The sequence below is a fragment of the Chlorocebus sabaeus genome, chromosome 7 (genome assembly GCF_047675955.1).
Source record: "Chlorocebus sabaeus isolate Y175 chromosome 7, mChlSab1.0.hap1, whole genome shotgun sequence".
Taxonomy (NCBI): Eukaryota; Metazoa; Chordata; class Mammalia; order Primates; family Cercopithecidae; genus Chlorocebus; species Chlorocebus sabaeus.
The window spans coordinates 97,290,167-97,311,244 of record NC_132910.1 but is presented as its reverse complement, the minus strand read 5'-3'; the positions used below and the strand labels follow the sequence as shown (position 1 = coordinate 97,311,244).

Genomic DNA, 21,078 nt, shown 5'->3' with positions numbered 1-21,078 from the left:
ACTTGGACTGGCTTCCTTGCTCCTCAGCGTGCAGATGGCCTATTGTGGGACCTTGTGATCTTTTGAGTTTAATACTCCTTAATAAAGTCCCATATATATACATACACACACATATATATACTCCCATTAGTTCTGTCCCTCTAGAGAACCCTGACTAACAGACTAACATTCACCCAAACTTGTGGATTTAGCTGTAGGTTGGTGCAAAAGTAATTGCGGTTTTTGTCATTAAATGGCAAAAACTGCAATTACTTTTGCACCAACCAAATGCAATTTAGGAGTCATCCTTGATTACTCTTTTCCTCATTTACCTAAGTCCAATCCAGCAGCAAATGCTGTAACATGAATGCAAAATTTCTGCTTTTCTTCTTCTTCACTACCACTGCCTCCATAGTGTAGATCAATAGAATCTTTCCCTTGAACCACCCGAAAAGCCTCCTGTTTTCTCTTCTCTAAAATTCCTCCTCCACACAGCATCCAGAGCAATCTTTTAAAAAGGATGTACTTTCCTTGCTTAGAATTTTCCCTATACCTTCTCATCACAATTAAATTTAAACTTTGTAGCTTGGTCTATAAAGGCCTACATGATCTGGATGATCTGATCCCTGCCTCCCCCAACCTTCATCCCTCACTGAGGTCTTCTTTTTATTCCTTTAATATGCTGTGATAGGTAGAATAATGACCCCCAAAGATTTCCACATTCTAATCCCCAGTACCTATGCTACTTTGCATAGCAAAAGGGACTCTGTAGATTTGATTAAGTTATGGCTCTTGAGGTAGGGAGGTTATCCTGGAGTAGCTGGATACAATTGGGGTGTACCCAAGTGTATTCACTTCCTAGGGATGCTGTAAAAATAATACCAAAAACTAGATGGCTTAAAACAACAGAAATTTGTTGTTTCATAATTCTGGAAGCTAGAAGTGCAAAGTCAAGGTAATGGCAGGGCTGTGCTGTTTCTGATGGCTCTAAAGGGAAAATCCTTTCTTGCCTCTTCTAGCTTCTGCTGTTTGTTGCCAATTAGTGGCTCTCCTTGGCTTGTAGATGCATCACTCTAGTCACATGGCCATCTTCCCCCCATGTATTTTCATTTTCTTGCTACTTATTATGTGTGTTCCTGTGTCCAAGTTTCCTCCTTTTTAAGGATACCAGTCAGATTAGGACTTACTCTAATGACCTCATTTTAATTTGATAACCTGTCAAGACCTTATTTCCAAATAAAGGCCACATTTTGGGGTACTAGGGGCTAAGACTTCAACATATCTTTTTTGAGGAACACAATTCAGCCCATAACACCAATGTTATTAGAAGGGTCTTTATAAGTAAAAGAGAGAGGCAGGAGAGTCGCTGTCAGAGTGATTCTTCCCAAGAAAGACTTGATGGGCCACTACTATGAGGATGGAAGAGCAGGGAGCCAAGGAATGCAGGCAGCCTTAGAAAATGGAAAACGAAAGGCAGTCCTCCCCTAGAACCTCCAAAAAGGCTTGCAGCCTTGCCAACTTGTTGATGTTAGTCCAGTGACATTCATTTAGGACTTGTGAGTTCCTGAATTGTAAGATAATAAAGTTGTGTTGTTTTAAGCCACTAAGTTTGTAGTAATTTGTTACAGTAGCAATAGGAAACTAATACAGATGCCAAGACAGTTCCCACCTTAGGGCATTTATGTGGATTGTTTATGAACAGTTTATTCTGTCTAAAGTGCTCATCTCCCATATAGGAGCATGGTGGGCTTTTCCACATGATTCGAGTCTCTGCTTAAATCACATCCCTTCAGAGAATTTTTCTGTTAAAGATTATTTGTGCCCCTTTCCCCCAAATTCACATCTTGAAATCCTAATCATGAACATAATAGTATTTGGAGGCAGGGCTCTTAAGAGGTGATTAGGTCATGAGGGTAGAAACCTTATGATGGGATTAGCTACCTTCTAAGAAGATACAATGAGCTTGCTGTCTGTCTCTGCTATGTGAGCACACAGCAAGACAGCCATGTGCAAACCAGGAAGTGGACCCTCACCTGACAGGGATCTGTCTACACCTTGATCTTGGACTTCTTAACCTCCATAACTACGAGAAATGTTTTTTAAACTACTCAGTCTTGGGTAACTTGTGATAGTAGCCCAAACTAAGACACCTTCTCTGACTTCAATTAAAGTAGCCCCCTTGTTACTCTATCACATGACCTTGCTTTATTTTCATCATGGCACTTGTCACTTCTTGCCACCTTTTTCTTTATGTTATTATTACTAGAACACACAAGGAAAGCTGAAACTCTGTCTCTTCTATTTCCTTATAACCCCACTATTTAGACTAGTGCCTACTACACAGCAGGAGCTCAATATCTGCTGAATAGGTAAGTAAGCATTTATTCCATGAATGAGTAAGCATTTATTCCATGCAAGATAATGGATATATACTATTCCATTTAATCTTTTCATTAGCCCAATGAGATAGAATTCCTATCACCATTTTATCAAACATAAACTCTATGAGAGCAGGCATAGGTGTACCCGTACCTTTTTGGTAAAATTAATCATTCATCCATATTATGAATAAGTAAATGAACCACATTCCAAGAAATCAAGTAGTTTGTGTAAGTAACAAAGTTTAGAAAATAGATATCTACTGCATTAATGCCTATGGCTTCCATAATCTGTTTTTGAAGAATCCCAGAGCTACAGTTTGAGCCAACTCTCCATTCTCAAGAGATGGAACTCTCATTTTGCCTGCCTTCCGGACAGCTTTATTGACACACTCCAGTCAACCCTGAATTCCAGATATATAAAACTGATTTTTAGATCGATTTCCCAAATCTACTTTGTAGATTTGTCAGCTAAAACAAGGGCACCAGCACCTATCTGCCAAACAAATTCCTAGGAGTCATTTTCGACTTCCTTTCTATTCCCCTACAGGTGACCGGTAGTTTATTTTTCCTGTTTAATAGTTTTTATGCTAATTGCCTTTTCCAGCTCCATTGACTTAGTCACTTCCCGAACTATTTGTCCAGAGACTGCTTCTAAAATAATCCTTTCAGCAAGACCGAGCATGACACTTGGTAGCTTAAAATCCTTCTGTGACTTTCTAGCTTTTAATAAATCCCTCACTGCAACATGAGAGGTCTCATATGGTCTGCACTCTACCCAGGTTTCCATCTTTCTCCTATCACTCTCCCCTCACTGACTGGTCTAGTTACACTGGTCTTTAAATTCCATGAAGTGTCAAGTTCTTCCTTGCCTGAGCAACTCACGTTTCTTCACTTTTCAGACATCAGGGATGCCTGCTTTCTCCAATCTACACTATTCTCAACACCCTGTGATTTTCCTTCCACAAACCACAAGTTGTTTGCATCTGTTTCCTGCACTAGATCATAAGCTCTATGAAGGAAAGTTTTGTGTCTTTTTTTTTTTTTGGCTCACCATTGAATGCTCAGCATCTGACACATGCCTGGCATACAGTGAAGGGCACATCAGATATGTGTTCAATAAACAAATTTAGTATTTATTGAGTAAGCAAAGTTTATTGTGTGTCTTTTAAAGAATTTTACTTTTATGTGTCCATTTTGGTTGGGATGCTGACTGGTGAAATGGCAGAGGTAAAGAAAAAAAACTAAGGTGAGAAGCAGTGGAAAGAAAAAAATGACAGAAAAAAACGAGGAGATAGAAGAGTGAATGAAGAGAGTATTGGAAGAGAGAGAAGGCAGAGATGGGTCTTATAGTGGGATGAATGGCAGCCACATCAAAGGCAAATTCACATAAAAATCCTGGAAGCTGTGAATGCTACTGTATTTATTTCTCCAGGTACTATAACGAAGTTCTGCAAACTGAATGGCTTAGGATAACCAACATTTATTTTCTCACAGTTCAGAAGGCCAGAAGTCTAAAATTGAGGTGTCAGCAGGGTTTGTTGCTCTAGAAGCACTGAGAAAAAAAGCTATTCCATGCCTCTCTCCTAGTTTCTCATGGTTGCTGGAAATCCTTGGCGTTCCGTGGCTTGCTGACACATCACTCTAATCTCTGCTTCCATCTTCACATGGGCTGTCCTCTTTGTGTCTCTCCTGTGTCCCCACATGACATTCCTATAAGGATACCAGTCACTGGATTTAGGATCCACCTTAATCCAGCATAACCTCATCTTATTTATATCTGCAAAGACCTGATTGCTAACTAAGGTCCAATTCTGATGTTCTAGGAAAACATGAGTCTTTGGGAGACACTATTCCACAGAGTACAGTTACCTAATTTGGAAAAGCATATATACAAATGTACAGTCCCCTCTTATCTTCAGTTTCGCTATCCATGATTCAGTTACCTGCATCAACCACAATCCAAAATTATTAAGTAGAAAATTCCAGAAATAAACAATTCATGAGTTTTAGGTTGTAAGCTGTTCTGAGTAGTGTGATAAAATCTTGCACTGTCCAGGACATAAATTCATCCTTTGTCCAGCATATCCATGCTGTAGACACTACCTTCCCTTAGTCACTTAGTAGCCATCTTGGTTACCAGATACTGCTGTGGTGTCACACTGCTTGTGTTCAAGTAATCTCCCTATTTTTTTAAACTTAATTGTTCTATTTTATTAGTCATGTGCTACATACGATGTTCTGGTCAAGACAGTGCTCCCATAAGACTATAATGAAGCTGCTGGGTGTGGTGGTGTGTGCCTGCGGTCCCAGCTACTTGGGAAGCTGACACGGGATCGCTTGAGCCCAGGAGCTCAAGACTGCAGTGAGCTATGATCACACCACTGCATTCAGGCTTGTGCAACAGAGTGAGACCCGTTTTCTTAAAAAAAAAAAAAAAAAAAAGAACTATAATGAAGCTGAAAAATTCCTATTATCTAGTGAAAATGTCATTTGTAATATCATAATGCAACACATTATTTATGCAAATCTATGATGAAAAAAATAAATCAAGCAAAACACCATAGACATATTTCTGAAAAGAGCAATATCTCCCAAAGAGACTGAGGCAGGTCCTTCAGGAGATATTCTGGAAGAAGGCATTGTTATCATATAAGATGACAGCTCTACAGAGGTTACTGCTCCTAAAGACCTTCTACAGGGACAAGATGTGGAGGTAGAAGACAGTGATATTGATGATCCTGATCATGTGAGGCCTAGGCCAAAACGTGTGCCTTAGTTTTTCAAAAAAAGTTTAGAAAAGTAAAAACAAAAATGTAAATAGAAAAAGCTTATAGAATAAAATATAAAGAAAATATTTTGGACAGCTATACAATGTGTTTTAAGCTAAGTGCTGTAACAAAAGTCAAAAAGTCAAAAAATTAAAAAGTTTATAAAGTTAAAAGTTATAGTAAGTTAAGATCTATTACTGAATTTAAAAACTACTGTTAAATTAAATGTAGCCCAAGTATAGTATTTATAAAGTCTACAATAGTGTAATGTCCTAGGCCTTAACATTCTTTCACCACTCACTCACTGACCCACCCAGGGCAACTTCCAGTCCTACAGGTTCCATTCATAGTAAGTGCTCTATACAGGTATACTGTGTTTTTTCTAAAGAAATGGAATCTTGTTATGTTACTCAGACTGGCCTCAAACTCCTGGATTCAAGTGAGTCTCCCATCTCACCCTCTCGAAGTAGCTGGGACTAGCGGCACACACCACCACGTCTGACTCCATTAAAAAAAAACCTCTTATACTGTAATTGTACTATACTTTTTCTGTGTTTAGATATGCTCAGATACACAAATACCACTGTGTTGCAACTGCCTACAGTATTCAGTATAGTAATATGCTGTATAGGTTTGCAGCCTAGGAGCAACAGGCTATACTATATAGTCTAGGTGTGTTGTACACTATATTATGTAGGTTTGTGTAAGTATACTCTATGATGTTTCTATAATGATGAAATCACCTAACCATGCATTTCTCAGAAGGTAACCCAGTGGTTAAGCGATGCCTGACTGTATTAATTATTTGTTCATCTCCTACTGTGCCTAATATATAAACCAAAAATTATCATAGGGATGTATGTATAGGAAAAAATACCATAGCATATATAGATAGGGTTCAGTACAACCAGCAGTTTCAGGCATCTACCTAAGGTTCTTGGAACATATCCTTCCAGAATAAGGGGGGACTACTGTGATTGAGCTAAGGATCTTGAGAGATCATTTTGGATTATCTGGGTAGGCTCTAAATCCAATGACAAGTGTCTTTATAAAAGATGCACAGAAGAGGAGGTGCAATGTGAAGATGGATGCAGAGACTAGAAGAACGTGGCCGCTAGAAAAAAAATACAGAGGAGAATGTGATGTGAAAGCAGTGGCAGAGATTGGAGCACTGTAGCTAGCAGCCAAGGAAGGCACCACCAGAAACTAGAAAAGGCAAGGAAGGACTTTCCCCTAGAGCCTTCAGAGGGAGTATGGCTCTGCCAAAATCTTGATTTTGGACTTCTGTCCTCTAGAACTAGTGAGATAATAAATTTCTGCTTTTTGAAGGCATCCAAGTTCGAGTATTTGTTTCAGCATCCACAGCAAACAAACACAGGCCTTAAGAGAATATAATTCACAGTACCTTATATTCTTTTCCTTTAAGTGCCATTAAAAACAAAACAAAAAAATCTCTGAGTTAGATTCTGCTCTAAACAGATCAAAGAGGTCTTAGTAAATAATTTGTGAACAGCTGTAAAGTTAAAACAGCTCAATTTCTGTAAACTTAATGTTTAATGATGTTTTAATATGAAGCTATGCCTTCAATGACTGAGACGTATGACTCTTTAACCTACTAAGAAATTACTATAAGAAAATAATTATGTTGTAAACTATCTTTCATTTATCTTCACTTATCTTCTGCCTGCCTGACAATTAACATCAAATTTTATCATATTTCATGTACCTGTCTCTTTTCAGAGTAAACTGTTTAATGTCATCTATGTCTCCCCGTTAAGTTCTTTTTATCTTGAGATTAATTTTTTTTTCATGTTGCCTGATGTATAATTAGATGACACTTGGTACTGTGTAACCTACAACTGGGAGCACAACTCTTAAAGTGGCTTAGTTTCTGGAAGTCGTGCCATCAAGACAAAGCTGAATTAAATAGAGGAAATGACACGACGAGTGTCTTTTCAGCTTTGAATAAATTCAGAATTAAAGTCTGGCATCACGAAACAATCTCTTCCAAACCTTAAGTTCTATTTTTAAGCATTAAAGTGGCAGATGCCAGGTTATTTGAAAACGTCACATACTTTTTTCTTTCTTTCTTCATCTGGTTGAATGATACAGAGGAGTTCATGCTCTTGCAGGGTCTACCGGTAGGAAGTCCATTCATGAAACCATCAATGTCACTGGTTGCTACAAGACATTTCAAGGAAGAAACTGGAAGACAGAACTAGCACTCGTGGCAAGGGAAGGTAGGACTCCCCAACCTCTCAGACTCAATCCCCCACCACCTCCGCTTTGGAATCCCCGACCCTCTTCCCAGAGTTTTCCTGTGGCTTGGGTAGGTCAGCCCTGGGGTTGAGCCAGAGCGGGCACCCGCACGCCCAGGGGCTTGCCAGCGCAGACCCCACTTCGCCCGCGAGTAGCTTGGTTGGTGGGAAGACTTGAACTCTCACTCTCGCCCGCAAAGGCAAATCTGCCCCGATCCCTGCAGTCCTCCCCAGTCCCGGAGACAGGTGTGGGCCGCGGAGGGAAGGGGATCCGGGCCAAATGCCCACCCGCAGGCGAGCGACCTGGCGAGGTCCGGCCCACCTTCCTTGGGTTGCAGCCAACGCCAGCAAGCCGGGGTTCAGCAAACGTGGGCGTCTGCCCGGCGCGGGATTTTCAACCCACCGCCAGGAGTAAGGCTCCCCGCCCACCAGCGAGCCACTTTCCCGCGCGGACACCTCTAACTCCGGCAGCTCAGGCTGGGAACTCGCATATCCAGTGGCCTCCCCTCCCGCCCGGGCACACGTCAGCGCTGGCGTCGTGGAAGCGCCGTAATGTCTCGAAGAAGCGCGTCGCCAGACTTGCATCCCGCTGTCGCAGCTCCAACGGAGAAATCCCTTGCCCCAAACACACGTCAGCCCTGCCCGCGGAGTCATGGCACAGCAAAAGAGAGGCTCTCCATGGAGATATGCTCCAGAAACGTGGGTGGCTGTGCCTAAAGGTTTGTTAGAGAAGGACAATCAGTGAAGCTTGCTGGCTGTGGCGCCTTACGACGCTCTCCCTGACCCCTTGTCATTTAGAAAGTTCCGCAGGTCTCGGCAGCGGTGGGTTTGTTAGCCCCATCCGGCCGTCAGTCTCCCTTGCCCGATTGCCCACGTTTGTCGGCCTGGTCCAAGTTCTTCCTTTCAAAGCATCTGCACCTGCGAGCCCGCGGCCGGAGGCGCTGGGGGCGTTTGTGCGCGTGTATTCGAAGGCGCGTGGTAGTGATGGCGGCGCTCAGTGAGACTTTCCTGTCACTGGATACTACTACTCCCAACCTTCCTCAAAGCCGCCGGAGCAACCCCCAGGTCTTTAGTTTACAACTGGCAATTTGACCAGCTCTGCTGCATGTCTGGAGGGACCAAGGAAAGTGTGGAGACGCTCCAGGGATTAGGTGATCGGAGCTTGAAAAGAAAAAAAGCCAAACAAATAAACAAAACCCACCCACCCTAACAAATATGAGGCTGCTGGAGAGAATGAGGAAAGACTGGTTCATGGTCGGAATAGTGCTGGCGATCGCCGGAGCTAAACTGGAGCCGTCCATAGGGGTGAATGGGGGTAAGTGCTGCACCTCTACTGACTCCACCGCGGTCCCACTTCAGAACTAATTTGTTAGTCTTGGAAAGGTGGGGCAACCCTCATTGCAAGCGCTTGCCAATTTCAGGGGCACTGACCAGCCTTTGGCCCTTTTGCTGATTATCTAATTTACCAATCCCAGAGGGAACTTGTAATTAGGAACGGGGCAAAGGAATTTGAGCGCAGGTAGCCTTTTCCGTAGACAAACAATGACTATCCTCAGTGTCAAGAAGTGAGGTTACAGAGAATGAAACTTACTCCTCTTGCCTTCAAAGTAGCATCCTATCCCAAGAGAATCTAGGTTGCTAAGAGTTCAGTATCTATCTTGGAGTGGACCTCATTATCGAATCTACTTTTGAGTCCTCCCCGCCCCCACGTTAAAAAAAAAAGTGGAGGAAAAACAAGAAAAAAGGACACCACCGCCCCCAACTCAGATTTTATGGCCCACATGTTGAAGAGTGATGATTTGCTGTAGTTGCTAGCACTCCAGAAACTCCCAAGCCGACTGACACGTTGCACTCTTTCATTACAGGGCACTACTTCCGTGTGCTGCCGGGATTCAGTTGCTATACTAGCAGTCTAACAGATACAGACTGTTAGACTATGTGTAATGTAGTGTGTGCTTTGGCAAGGAAATGTAGATGGACTGAAAGCATACTTAGATCTCTGAATAGTGGGAGTTTTGTACTGGAGGTGATGGGCACTGGTGGGAACATTAGAAATATTAGTTTTTTTTATGCCCCACCCCCCAATACCTTTAGACAATCTTGTCCTACTTTTCATAAACATTACTTGAATTTATTCAATTCGCTTGTCTTTTTGACCTTGTTTGTCAGTTTCCAAGCTTATTGACAGGTTTAATACCTAACTCATGCAACCGGAGCAAATAAGGACCGAGGTGAACAGGCACAATCTTTCATAGTAGGAAGCGCTCAGGAGGATATTTAAAGTTATTTGTATTTTTTTGTTAAAACATGATGGAAGTGAATGAAATGATCTCTCAGGAGAACAGTAGTGGTCCCTTCTCCCCTTAACCTCCACCCCATTACTCTGTTTAGAAGTAGCTTCCGGGAACATTTTAAAAGCAATTATTTAAACCAAAATTGTGGAGATGAAGGCTTTTTTGTTTGTTTTAAAATTTTGTTCTTTTGTATTCAACTAAGAACAAAATGTGTAGAATATGTAGCTATGAGAATAAAGCAGTTATTCCTGGTGATTTCTCCCTCTGATTGATGGTAATAGGTTCTTCTTTAACACCGCTGCTCTGTGAACTTTTGGGAAACTCTTGTGAATATCGGGTCTGTCAAATGAAGACCCCCCCCATCCCTGGAGCTAAATGAATAGTAAGACTTAGAGTACCTGTGCATGATCTGCAATGCACACTTCACTAGGTATCGCTTCTGGTGTTAGATCTCTTATTTGCTCAGTTTTGAGATGAAACTACAGAGGATGTATGATCTTTAACTTTAAATCTGCAGGGGCTAAATTTGGCAAAATATCTTTTACCTTACATTCCCAAATATTCTGTGGGAAGAAAGGTGTTGAATGCTGAATCATTTCCGTGGGGCTTTTCTGCAGTGGCATGTATGAGATAGATTCTGCAAACTTATGTGTTCCGTAGACTGCTTATTAACATTTTGGTACATTATTGTATCATAGAAATGCCGTTTCCCATTTTCACTAGTCCTTATGTCTTTAATGTAGGATAATTCATTCCTTTGTTTAATTACAATAGAATGTTAAGAGTGAGAGGGTAACATTTAAAGTGTTTTAAGCCAACATGCTTCTTTTACAGTTGAAGATACTGAAGCTTGATGCCAGGTGATTCTCTCTAGGTTAAGGTAGCTAGCTTAGGGAAGAGAAACTATTGGAGACCAGGGTATTTAAAATTTCTGGGAAACTTCTACTTCTCAAGCAAGCCAGATTCCTTGACTTTAAAGTCTGCTCCTGAATCACCCTGCTTAGCTGCTGAAGAAATATTGCTTGTGTGAGCTGCTGAGACAGATTCACTCACAAGTGTAAAGATAATGTACCTCTTTGTAAAAGTTTTGGAACAGCCTTCACTGCCCCCAAATGTAATGCCTTTTGCACTTGCCTTCTCCCTTTCCCTCCCTTTTCTCAGATCTCAGCAAAATGATTTGTGTAAATGCCAGGCATATTACATAATGTATTACAGGGTTTGAGGAAATCTTTCTTTTATTCATTGTTGTACTACAAATGCCTAAGACATAGTAGGTCCTCTCTCTCTCTATATATAAAATATTGTATATTATGTTAAATAATATAATATATTATGATATATATTATGTATAATATATTATCATATATTATGTATAATATATTATGTATAATATATTATCATATATTATGTATAATATATTATGTATAATATATATTCTCTCTCAGAGGGGCCTTGAAATATTATGTATATTATATATTATGTATATAACATTATCTAATATATATAACATATATAAAAAATATGTTATATACATAATATATAAAATATGTTATATACATAATGTATTTATGTTATGTTATATATGAAGACTTTATTATTATATATTATGTTATATAATATTTATATTATATTATATATATGTGTTGTTTTTTCCTGAGCTTGGTCTTCTGTCCATATATCGAGCAAGTAGAGAGTTTCAGGCTATGGAGGAGCCATGATTGTTGTCCTGTTGTTTTGCCTAAGTGAGTGTATTAGTTTCTTAGGGCTGCCACAACTAATTACCATGAACCAGGTGGCTCAATACAACAGAAATTTATTCTCTCACAGTTCTAGAGGCCAGAAGTCTGAGGTCAAGATGTTCTCCAAAGGACATCTGGGAAAGAATCCTTTGCATCTTCTAGCTTGTGGTGGTTGCCAGCCATTCCTTGGATTGTGGCAATATAACTCCACTCTCCACCTCTGTCACCACATGGCTGTCTTCCCTGTGCATGTGTCTGTGTCCAAATTTCCATCTTTTAAGAATACCGGTTATTGGATTAATGATCCTCCTAATCCAATAATACCTCATCTTAACTTGATTACATCTGCAAAGACCCTATTTCCAAAAAAGTCACATTCACAGGTTCTGGGTGGGCATGAATTTTGGGAGTGGGGGACACTATTCAATCTAGTACAAGAGGACTGAATAGAATGGCATATATGAGATGATCTTAGATTTTTTTAAATGTTGCCATATACTAAGATTTCTCAGCTTTGGCACATTGACATTTTGAACATGATAATTTTTGTTGTTGGAGGGGCTGTTCTATGGCTTCCAAGATGTTTAATAGAATTCTTGGTCTCTACCCAGTAGATGTTAGTAGCACATCCTATCCCCCAAGTTATGACAACCAAAAAACATTTCTAAACATTGCCAAATGTCCATGGAGGGCAAGATTGCCACTGCTGGAGAACCATTGGTATACAGGTATAAAATGTCATTTTCTCAGGACTGCATTTTTTGAAAGAATGTTGTTCTTTGTTAGCACATTAGGTCTTCAAGCCAATTGTGGACATGTCACAAATGATACTTATATCAACTCACAAATGATACTTTTAACTATTGTTCTCACAGTGTTAACACATTTGAATGCTGCCATCCTAACTCCAGAGAGGATTTCCTGGAAGGCAGGGATCAAGCCTGGCTGGGTCACCACGTATCTCTAGGGCCTAGCATAATTTAATAATAATTACAGTCATAGCAATATATTATTGAGTACTTTATATGCATTATCTCATTCACATGGCAAGTTCTTAGTAAGTATTTGTAGAATGAATACTCTTGGGCAGAACTGAATACGTGTGTGATTAAAAGCTTTTGTTTCTGGTATCCTAGAAGAAATGAAATAATATTTGCTAAAGAGAAGGGAACCTCTTCCGTTGATACTCTTCTTTGGGTTCGGGGGTATTTTGATTGTTATATAAGCGCTGATACCATGATAGATATAATTAGGACCTGTATTGAGGGATGTTGCTTACGTGCTCTCCTGTGTGCTGCTTTATTCTTCTGGTCTGAAGATACTGTGCTGAGCAAGACAGCCATGGTCCTTGCCCTCTGGAAAATGCTCTCTGGAGTTAGGCTGTATCACACAAATGCTTACCTCTGTTGGGACAGTAGGACACTAGGGGTGACACTGATATCTAAAGTACCATTTGTTGTCCTTCAGTAGATTATTATTATTATTATTATTTTGAAACAGAGTCTTGCTTTGTTGCCCAGGCTGTAGTGCAATGGTGTGATCTCGTCTCACTGCAACCTCTGCCTCCTGGGCTCAGGTAATCCTCCCACTCAGCCTCCCAAGGAGCTGGGATTACAGGCATGCATCACCATGTCAGGCTAATTTTTGTATTTTTAGCAGAGACTGGGTTTTGCCATGTTGGCCAGTCTGGTCTTGAACTCCTGGCCTCAAGTGATCTACTTGCCTCGGCCTCCTAAAGTGTTGGGATTACAGGCGTGAACAAATAGATTCTTCTTTTGTGCCAAGTTATCTATTGAAATTCTTTTCTAACAATAACTCATTTTTCTCTTTTTAGGACCACTGAAGCCAGAAATAACTGTATCCTACATTGCTGTTGCAACAATATTCTTTAACAGTGGACTGTCATTGAAAACAGAGGTACTGTCATTTATGGGATACATGAAAAGCAGGGAGAAAAATTTAATTTGTACTTACCTTAAATTTCAGAGTCCTTTGGTAAAGCTATTTATAGCTATAATCTGAAGGATTCACTGTAGCAGAAGATAACTTGGTCGGCAAAGGACTTGTGTTTCATTCCTACATACATGCATTATAAAAGCTGTACAGTTGAGCAGTATGGGTCCTGAGGATGTGGTTATAATGAGTGTGTTTTTAATATGACAGCTGAACTGAAGCATCTACTTTAGTTCTACCTCAGCTTATGGTGGTAACTACAGTGGTACCTACTATGCCTGGGCACATTTGAGCTGTTGATGTTCAGTTTGGTTTCCATAACTTTTGTGGATCATCTTTGGTTCCTAGGACTCATGCTATTCAAATAATGCTTAATTTATCATAACTTAACTAATTTTTATTTAGAAAAGCTTACTGTTCCTTAGCATATCTATTAAATATTAATAGATGTTTTAAGAGAAATATTGGTGTTTTTCATTTGACACGTGTGTGTGTGTGTATATATATACACACACAGAGATCCACACACACACACAGCATACCCATATATATGTAATGTTATTTACTGATTCAGGTTTCACCAAACATGAGATTCTCTTGGAAGTAAAGAAATCCAGACATTTTTACATTTACTTGTGAGAGAGGAAGAGTAGAATTTATGATTCTCTTTTGACTTACAATGGAAGAAAATGAGAGAGGAGAAAATACCCATTTGCTCTTGAAGAAATTACATAAAACTATCATTCTAACATCCTGTTCTTATGTAGATGGGAATATCTCACTATAAGAAGGTTTTTTTTGTTTTTGGAAATGGCTTTAAAAATTAAAAGTCTGGTCCAGCATCATGTCTTACCTTTATTTATTTTAAGTGTGATTTGAATGAAGACTAAATTTAGTTATTTCCTTCTTAGACCACCCTAGTAGCAACATGGAAAAAATATGACTTTACTAAATTTATGTATTCTATAGCCATCAGGTTGGTATAAATCTTTTCATTTTTTTTTTTTTTTTTGAGACAGAATCTCACTCTGTTGCCCAGGCTGGAGGGCAGTAGTGCCATCTCAGCTCACTGCAACCTCCACCTCCTGGGTTCAAGTGATTCTCCTGTCTCAGCCTCCCAAATAGCTGGGACTACAGGTACCCACCACCATGCCTGGCTAATTTTTGTATTTTTAATAGAGATGGGGTTTCACTACATTGGCCAGGCTGGTCTCAACCTCCTGACCTCAAATAATTCACCCACTTCAGCCTCCCAAAGTGTTGCGATTACAGGCGTAAGCCACCATGCCCGGCCTCATTGGGGTATTTTTTCATATACATAGGATCATTGTGTAGTGTCTATAACTGATAAATTGTGTCTCAAGAATTGTAAATATTTTCTGTGATTACTTGCTCTTCTGAAAATAACTGACACGGGATGAGATTTCCTAGTATGTCAAATTCCAATTTTGGTAAACAATATTGATATGAGAGGACCATGATTACTACTTACAGGGCACAGACTTTTGTTCTGTCAACATATGAGTTCTAATATTGGTTCTCAAATGTGGGGCACAGTGATACAGAAAGATATTTGCCACTACCATAATGTTGGACTGGTCTTGTTTGGAAGTCTTCCTGCTGACCTTGGCAAATGCTCTTTATGGAGCAGCTTTCTAACCCAAGTCCTTTACTTGGGATGTTGCTCTATGTCCCCTGGTGGCTGCTTAATGGCTACAGCTGTTATTTGTGCCATGGGAAATCCAGAAAGCGACTTGATTTCTCTCACTCCTTAGCTTCTTAATGCGATTCTGTGAAGCAGATAACTTTATGGGATGAAGGAGTTGAAGAAGGAAGAATGTCACAGCTGTCAGCATTTCTCTAAGGACTGACTTCTTTTGTAAGCACCTAAGAAACCTTCAGAGTCATCCAGCTAATTTGGATCTAATGAAATGCCATTATCTCGTGCTTTATCGTGGTATCTAAGCAGCAGAGCCATTTCTTCCATGAAAAGCCCTTTTCAAACGAATACAACATTAAGTCATTTTCAAAAGCCATTTAACTTAAGATGTCCTAGATTGTATCATTGTGTAATATTAAACCACTTCTAAACCCTGCTAATTTCATGGGTAACTTGTAACTTAGGAGGTAGCAGTCATATTTGTTTACTAGTTAGTAATCCTAAATTCATTTCAGTGGGGATTACGATTTGCATATCTTATTAGGTCCTAAAATAGTTCATTTTTGCACACGGGAGACAGTGAATTATTATTGATTTGAGTTTATTTGGAAGCATTTGTGTTGGTCCCATTCAAGTTTGATTTATACTGAACATTTCTTGTATGACTCATACATTGATTTAATGACATGTATTCTAAAATTTATTTTACTAATTCGTTAAAATTATAAAGGACGCTGTACTAATGCAATGCTGAGTCTTCAGTTTTATGACTATTAATTTCTAGTTTTTTGAAATTTTGTTGTATTGAAGTGAAATATGGTCACATTTAAAATTCATATTTAGTTCACTTCAAACCTGTAGTTTCGGAGGATTTGTTTCTTAGCCAACTGTGGCAGGGTGAATTTGTTTAAACAAATATCAATTAAGTGCTTATGGCTACAAGGCATGGTGCTGGGGATAGAAACAAATGTGAGCAGGAGACTCAGGGGCTGAAAAAAGGTCCTGAGTAGGGCAGACGATGCAAGTTTTTCTTTATTTTTCTGTAAAAATTATTATTTTTTATCCTATTAGCAGAAAAGCAAATATAGCAAACTCTAAACTTTAGACTTATGCTGTTTGTTTCAAGCCCAGAGCTATGAGCCTGACTCTCAGCAAATGAATGAAATGGTCAGATGAAGGGTTACAAGATAAATCGGTGTCTAATGAAAATATTTCTGTGTCCCAATCAGAGCCCTGGTTTTAAGCAATGCTTGATGCTGTCAGTGAGACTCTGGTACAATCAGTACATGATGTGGAGTGTCTTCTTAAGTTTATTTTAATGAATTTTGACCTATATTACATGTGAATAAACAAACTATGATGCAGAGCCAACTTTTTGATTATTCATGATGGCACTTATTTGACTATGTGGCCCAAAATTCTACATGGGTATGTATGAAATAATAACTATTTTAGGATTTACAGGGTTTACTTGCTTGTTCTTTTCTGTTATTATCTTGTTTTATCTTTATGGTTTTATGAAGAAGATATGGAAAAATATATGACTCTGGGATTTTGTGAAAGTCTTGAAAATCTTTCTTAGAAGCACTTTCCTATTGTTAAGAGGCCCCTTATGAGCCAACATGGTTGGCTGTTGTGACTCGTTTTGCTCGGTTCTTTACTGTATCATCATCCTGATGCAGTGGCAATTTCTAATTATCATTTATTAGGTCAGCAGTATTTTCTGAGCACATTTTAGTTTTTATAACTTGTTTCTGTTGTAATAAAAGTGGTATTTACTTATTGTAGAAAGATTAGAAAGATTAAAAATAACTACTATTAACTATTAACATCCATTTTTTAGTCCTTTTTAAAAAATATGTTTTATATGCATAATATTTTAAAAATAAAATTGTATGTGAATGTAAGTATGTTTATACCCATATTGTGGACCTATACACATATACACATGTAATCTTATCCTATTCTTTTCATGTAACATTATCTACCTTGAACATAATTTAATATTATTTAAATTTTCTTTCTATATTATAACAAAAATGTTTATTTACTCTTATGAACATATGATTTATTCACATAGTTCAGAATTAAAAGGTATAAAGATATGTGTCTTTTTTTTTCACTCTTCCACCAACTATCCAGTTTTCTTCTCTGGAGACAGACAATGTTAACAATTTCTGTGTACCTTTCCAGAGATATTCCATGTGAAACATACACATGTGTATTCTACCCCCCTACAGATTTCATACTGTTTGGCACCTTAACTTATTTTACTTAAAAAACGTATCTGGTACATTGTTTCATCTAAACACATAAAGAACCCCATTTTTTTTGTACACCAAATAGTATTCTGTTGTATGGTTGTGTCATGATGTATTTTTGTTGTCCTCTATTGATGAACATTTAGTTAATTTACAAGGTTTTGCTATTACAAACATGTTGCAAAGGATAACCTAAAAATATATTATTTCCTATATTTGGAAACATATGTGAAGGATAAATTCCTAGAAGTGGAATTGCTAGGTCAAATGATATATGTAGTTTAAGTTGTAACAGATATTCCAAGTACCTAGAATGGTACCAGGTGCTCAGTAAGTATTACTTAAATGAAGGAATGAATTGCCAGGTTGTGCTCTCTATAGGTTATGCCAATTTATACACCTATTGATAAAGTAGGGGAGAGATTCTGTACACCTGCATTCTCATCAACAGGGTATTTAATAGCTCATAACAATCCAATTAGATTTTAACTTTTTAAATGATTCTCCTATTTTTGGACATTTGTTTCCAGATTTTGCTCTAATAAATAACATTGTGATGATCAATTTTGTGTATAAATATTTACAATCACTTTTTATATCTTTAGGATAAATTCCTAGTCATAAAATTCTGGGGTCCAAGAATATGAATTATATAGTCCTTGATATGTATTACCACATTAATTTTCAGAAAAGTTATGCCATTTTTTATTCCTATCAGAAGTATATGCAGTCTGGGCACGGTGGCTCATGCCTGTAATCCCAGCACTTGGGGAGGCTGAGGCGGGTGGATCACCTGAAGTCAGGAGTTCCAGACAAGCCTGGGTAACATGGCAAAACCCTATCTCTACTCAAAATACAAAAATTAGCCGGGTGTGGTGGTGGGTGCCTGTAATCCCAGCTACTTGGGAGGTGGAGGCAGGAGAATCACTTGAACTCAGGAGGCAGTGATTGCAGTGAGCCGAGATCGCACCACTGCACTCCAGTCTGGATGACAAGAGCGAAACTCCGTCTCAAAAAAAGAAAAGAAAAAAAAAAGTATATGCAAAAATGTCTTAGTGTATTCTGGCTAATCATTTCATTATGGTATTTTAAAATATAAAAATACTACTATTTGTTTAGTGTTTACCAAATGCCTCTGAGTATATTTAAGTGAGATTTGGCTTCAAGGCTGTTGAGAATGAATACTCTGAAACTGCTGGTGCTCAAGTTTTCTCTGGAGTGGAGCTCTAAGAATTCTGATTCACTGTAAGGATGGCTTGCTTTCTCTTAGGTCTGATCCCAGGACCTAATGTGACTTCTGGTAGGCTGAGTGTTTTCTAGTGGTCCTAAATTACATTGCCAGAAATTCTTTGGATGTCATTTAGGGATGTCTTGTGACCTAACAGGAAGGAACTGCTGTGTGTATCTCCACACAGGGAGATAGACAGTGGGAAGTGATGAGACTAATCTCAGAATGTGGTGATGAGCGAATTAGTCTGCATTAATGTACTGTTGATTAAACTGATAAACTTTGGCTAATGTCTCTGAGGCTGAGGATCTCTTGAACATCTTACCTGAACAAAGGGGCCACTGCAGTTCTATACTTACAACCAGTGACTGTCTGGCATAGTTGAATATGCTTTAATGATCACTTGCTTGTTTTAAAGGACTATAGTTTTTCTAGCACTTTCCAATTTTATTTTAGTTTTCCATTTTGTTTTTATTTCAACACAATATAAACTCAAATGCAAATATTGTTAGTTTATATCTATTTGAATCCCAGAGGTTAACTAATTATCCTTTTTTTAGGTGTCAAACTCGTAACGTGTGCCTGGTTTGTTATGTTTAATGTGCATTTTTTTCTCCTCTTGGGGTAGCATTGGGAGAAGCAGGCATGGGTTTGCTAGCATGCGAGAAAATTTAATTCTGATATTCACCATATAGTAACTCTCAACTTCAATTTCTTCATCGGTAAAACAGGGATAATAGTATTTACTTAATTAGGTTCTTGTGAGGATTAAGTGAGATAACATGTAAAGTGACAAGCTCAGATTATGGCATAAAGCTGATATTCTGTTAATGTTAACAAAGAATCTAGTGTAGATTGTGGAAGAAAATGCCATTTGGAATTAGAGACTATCATTGAGGGAAATGTTTTTTAAAGTATTAATTTGTAGATTCAGTAACATCTTGCCAAATCGAGGACTTAAAGCCTTGGTGCAACGCATAGAGGTTAATTACTGTATTTGGTTGAAATGTGATAGACCTTATTAAGGTTTTTTTGAAAATATTATTTTATATAGGTAAACATACATGTATGTTGTTCAACAATCCCCAAATCTATGCTAGTATAAAGTATAGTTGGCTTAGTCCTGGTCCAGAATTTTACACATCTGATTTGTTAGGGCTTATTGTGTGTTGTAAAGAAATTAGAAAAGAATAGTTAATCGAGACCATCCTGGCTAACACGGTGAAACCCCGTCTTTCCAAAAAAAAAAATACAAAAAATAGCCGGTCGAGGTGGCGGGCGCCTGTAGTCCCAGCTACACGGGAGGCTGAGGCAGGAGAATGGCATGAACCCGGGAGGCGGAGCTTGCAGTGAGCTGAGATCCGGCCACTGCACCCCAGCCCAGGCGACAAAGCGAGACTCCGTCTCAAAAAAAAAAAAAAAAAAAAAAAAAAAAAAAGAAATTTTAGGCCGGGCACGGTGGCTCATGCCTGTAATTCCAGCACTTTGGGAGGCCAAGGGGAGCGAATCATGAGGTCAGGAGACTGAGACCATCCTGCCCAACAGGGTGAAACCCCATCCTACTAAAAATACAAAAATTAGTGGGGGGGGGGGGGCGTGGTAGTGGCGGGCACCTGTAGTTCAAACTACTCAGGAGGCGGGAGAATTCCTTGAACCCGGGAGGTGGAGGTTGCAGTGAGCCAAGATCTTGCCACTGCAATCTAGTCTGGGCAACCAGCAAAAACTGTCTCCAAAAAAAAAAAAAAAAGAAAGAAAAAATTAAGAAATTTTAAACAAAAATACTTTATAGCCTTCATAAGTAACTTTTTTCTCTTGCATTGTCTCATGTGCATTTACTTATAGATAAAAATTTTAGATATGAAAAAACTCGAAATTAAAAACTAACTCATGTGATGTTATTTTAGTAGCGATCTCCTTTCAGGAATAGTTTTCTTACCTTTGTTTATTTTGTTTCCTTAATTTTTCCAGGAGCTGACCAGTGCTTTGGTGCATCTAAAACTGCATCTTTTTATTCAGATCTTTACACTTGCATTCTTCCCAGCAACAATATGGCTTTTTCTTCAGCTTTTATCAATCACACCCATCAACGAATGGCTTTTAAAAGGGTATGTTTAAATCTTTAAAAGTGGGTCCACTTTTAATGGGGCATCTCTAGAGATATTATTGTTTCTATGGCAACTATATACAAAAGGGCTTGTGTGCTATCTTAAAAGGAAGTAAAAACACATCTTTGTTTTCCTTTAAAACAATAGTATTTCATCAAGGAAGTTCATCAAATAACAGAATCTTAAGATACACCCTCATGCTTCATCCTGAGGTTTTAGGATGAACACTTTTCTGAGAATTTTAAAGAGTGGTCTTGGAAAAAAAATGATAAGGACTAGCAGATGTAAGATCTGTATGCCAGTCAATTGGATGTCAATTAATTAGAAAATAGCGGAGTATAAGGTGTGTTTTAGAAATGTATAAGAAAGAAAAAAAAACCTATATATGGGACAAACGTTACCTTTTCATTGTTTTATGTTTGATGTAATAGTTGAACTTAGAGCCTGAAGAT

The 21,078-nt window shown here is 38.6% G+C and overlaps 1 protein-coding gene and 1 long non-coding RNA gene across 7 annotated transcripts in view; one reads left to right on the top strand and one right to left on the bottom strand.

The window, feature by feature from the left end:
• Window positions 1-3,461: 3,461 nt before the first annotated feature.
• Window positions 3,462-7,915, bottom strand: LOC140712037 (uncharacterized). The gene is made up of 3 exons (XR_012093472.1): window positions 7,709-7,915; window positions 7,204-7,309; window positions 3,462-4,070 (listed from the first exon to the last, which is right to left on the bottom strand). It is a non-coding gene; the product is annotated as an uncharacterized lncRNA (long non-coding RNA).
• Window positions 7,916-8,354: 439 nt separating this feature from the next.
• SLC10A7 (solute carrier family 10 member 7) overlaps window positions 8,355-21,078 on the top strand; it is a 255,660-nt gene continuing 242,936 nt past the window's right edge. For 2 of the 6 annotated variants that reach the window (XM_037992719.2, XM_073017663.1), the window contains exons 1-3: window positions 8,355-8,701; window positions 13,254-13,336; window positions 20,490-20,626. In XM_037992719.2, coding sequence (XP_037848647.1) covers window positions 8,602-8,701; window positions 13,254-13,336; window positions 20,490-20,626 — 320 coding nt within the window. In that variant the 5' untranslated portion in view covers window positions 8,355-8,601. The remainder of the gene's footprint in view (window positions 8,702-13,253; window positions 13,337-20,489; window positions 20,627-21,078) is intronic. The other 4 variants (XM_073017660.1, XM_007999927.3, XM_073017661.1 and 1 more) reach the window with 2 other exon arrangements.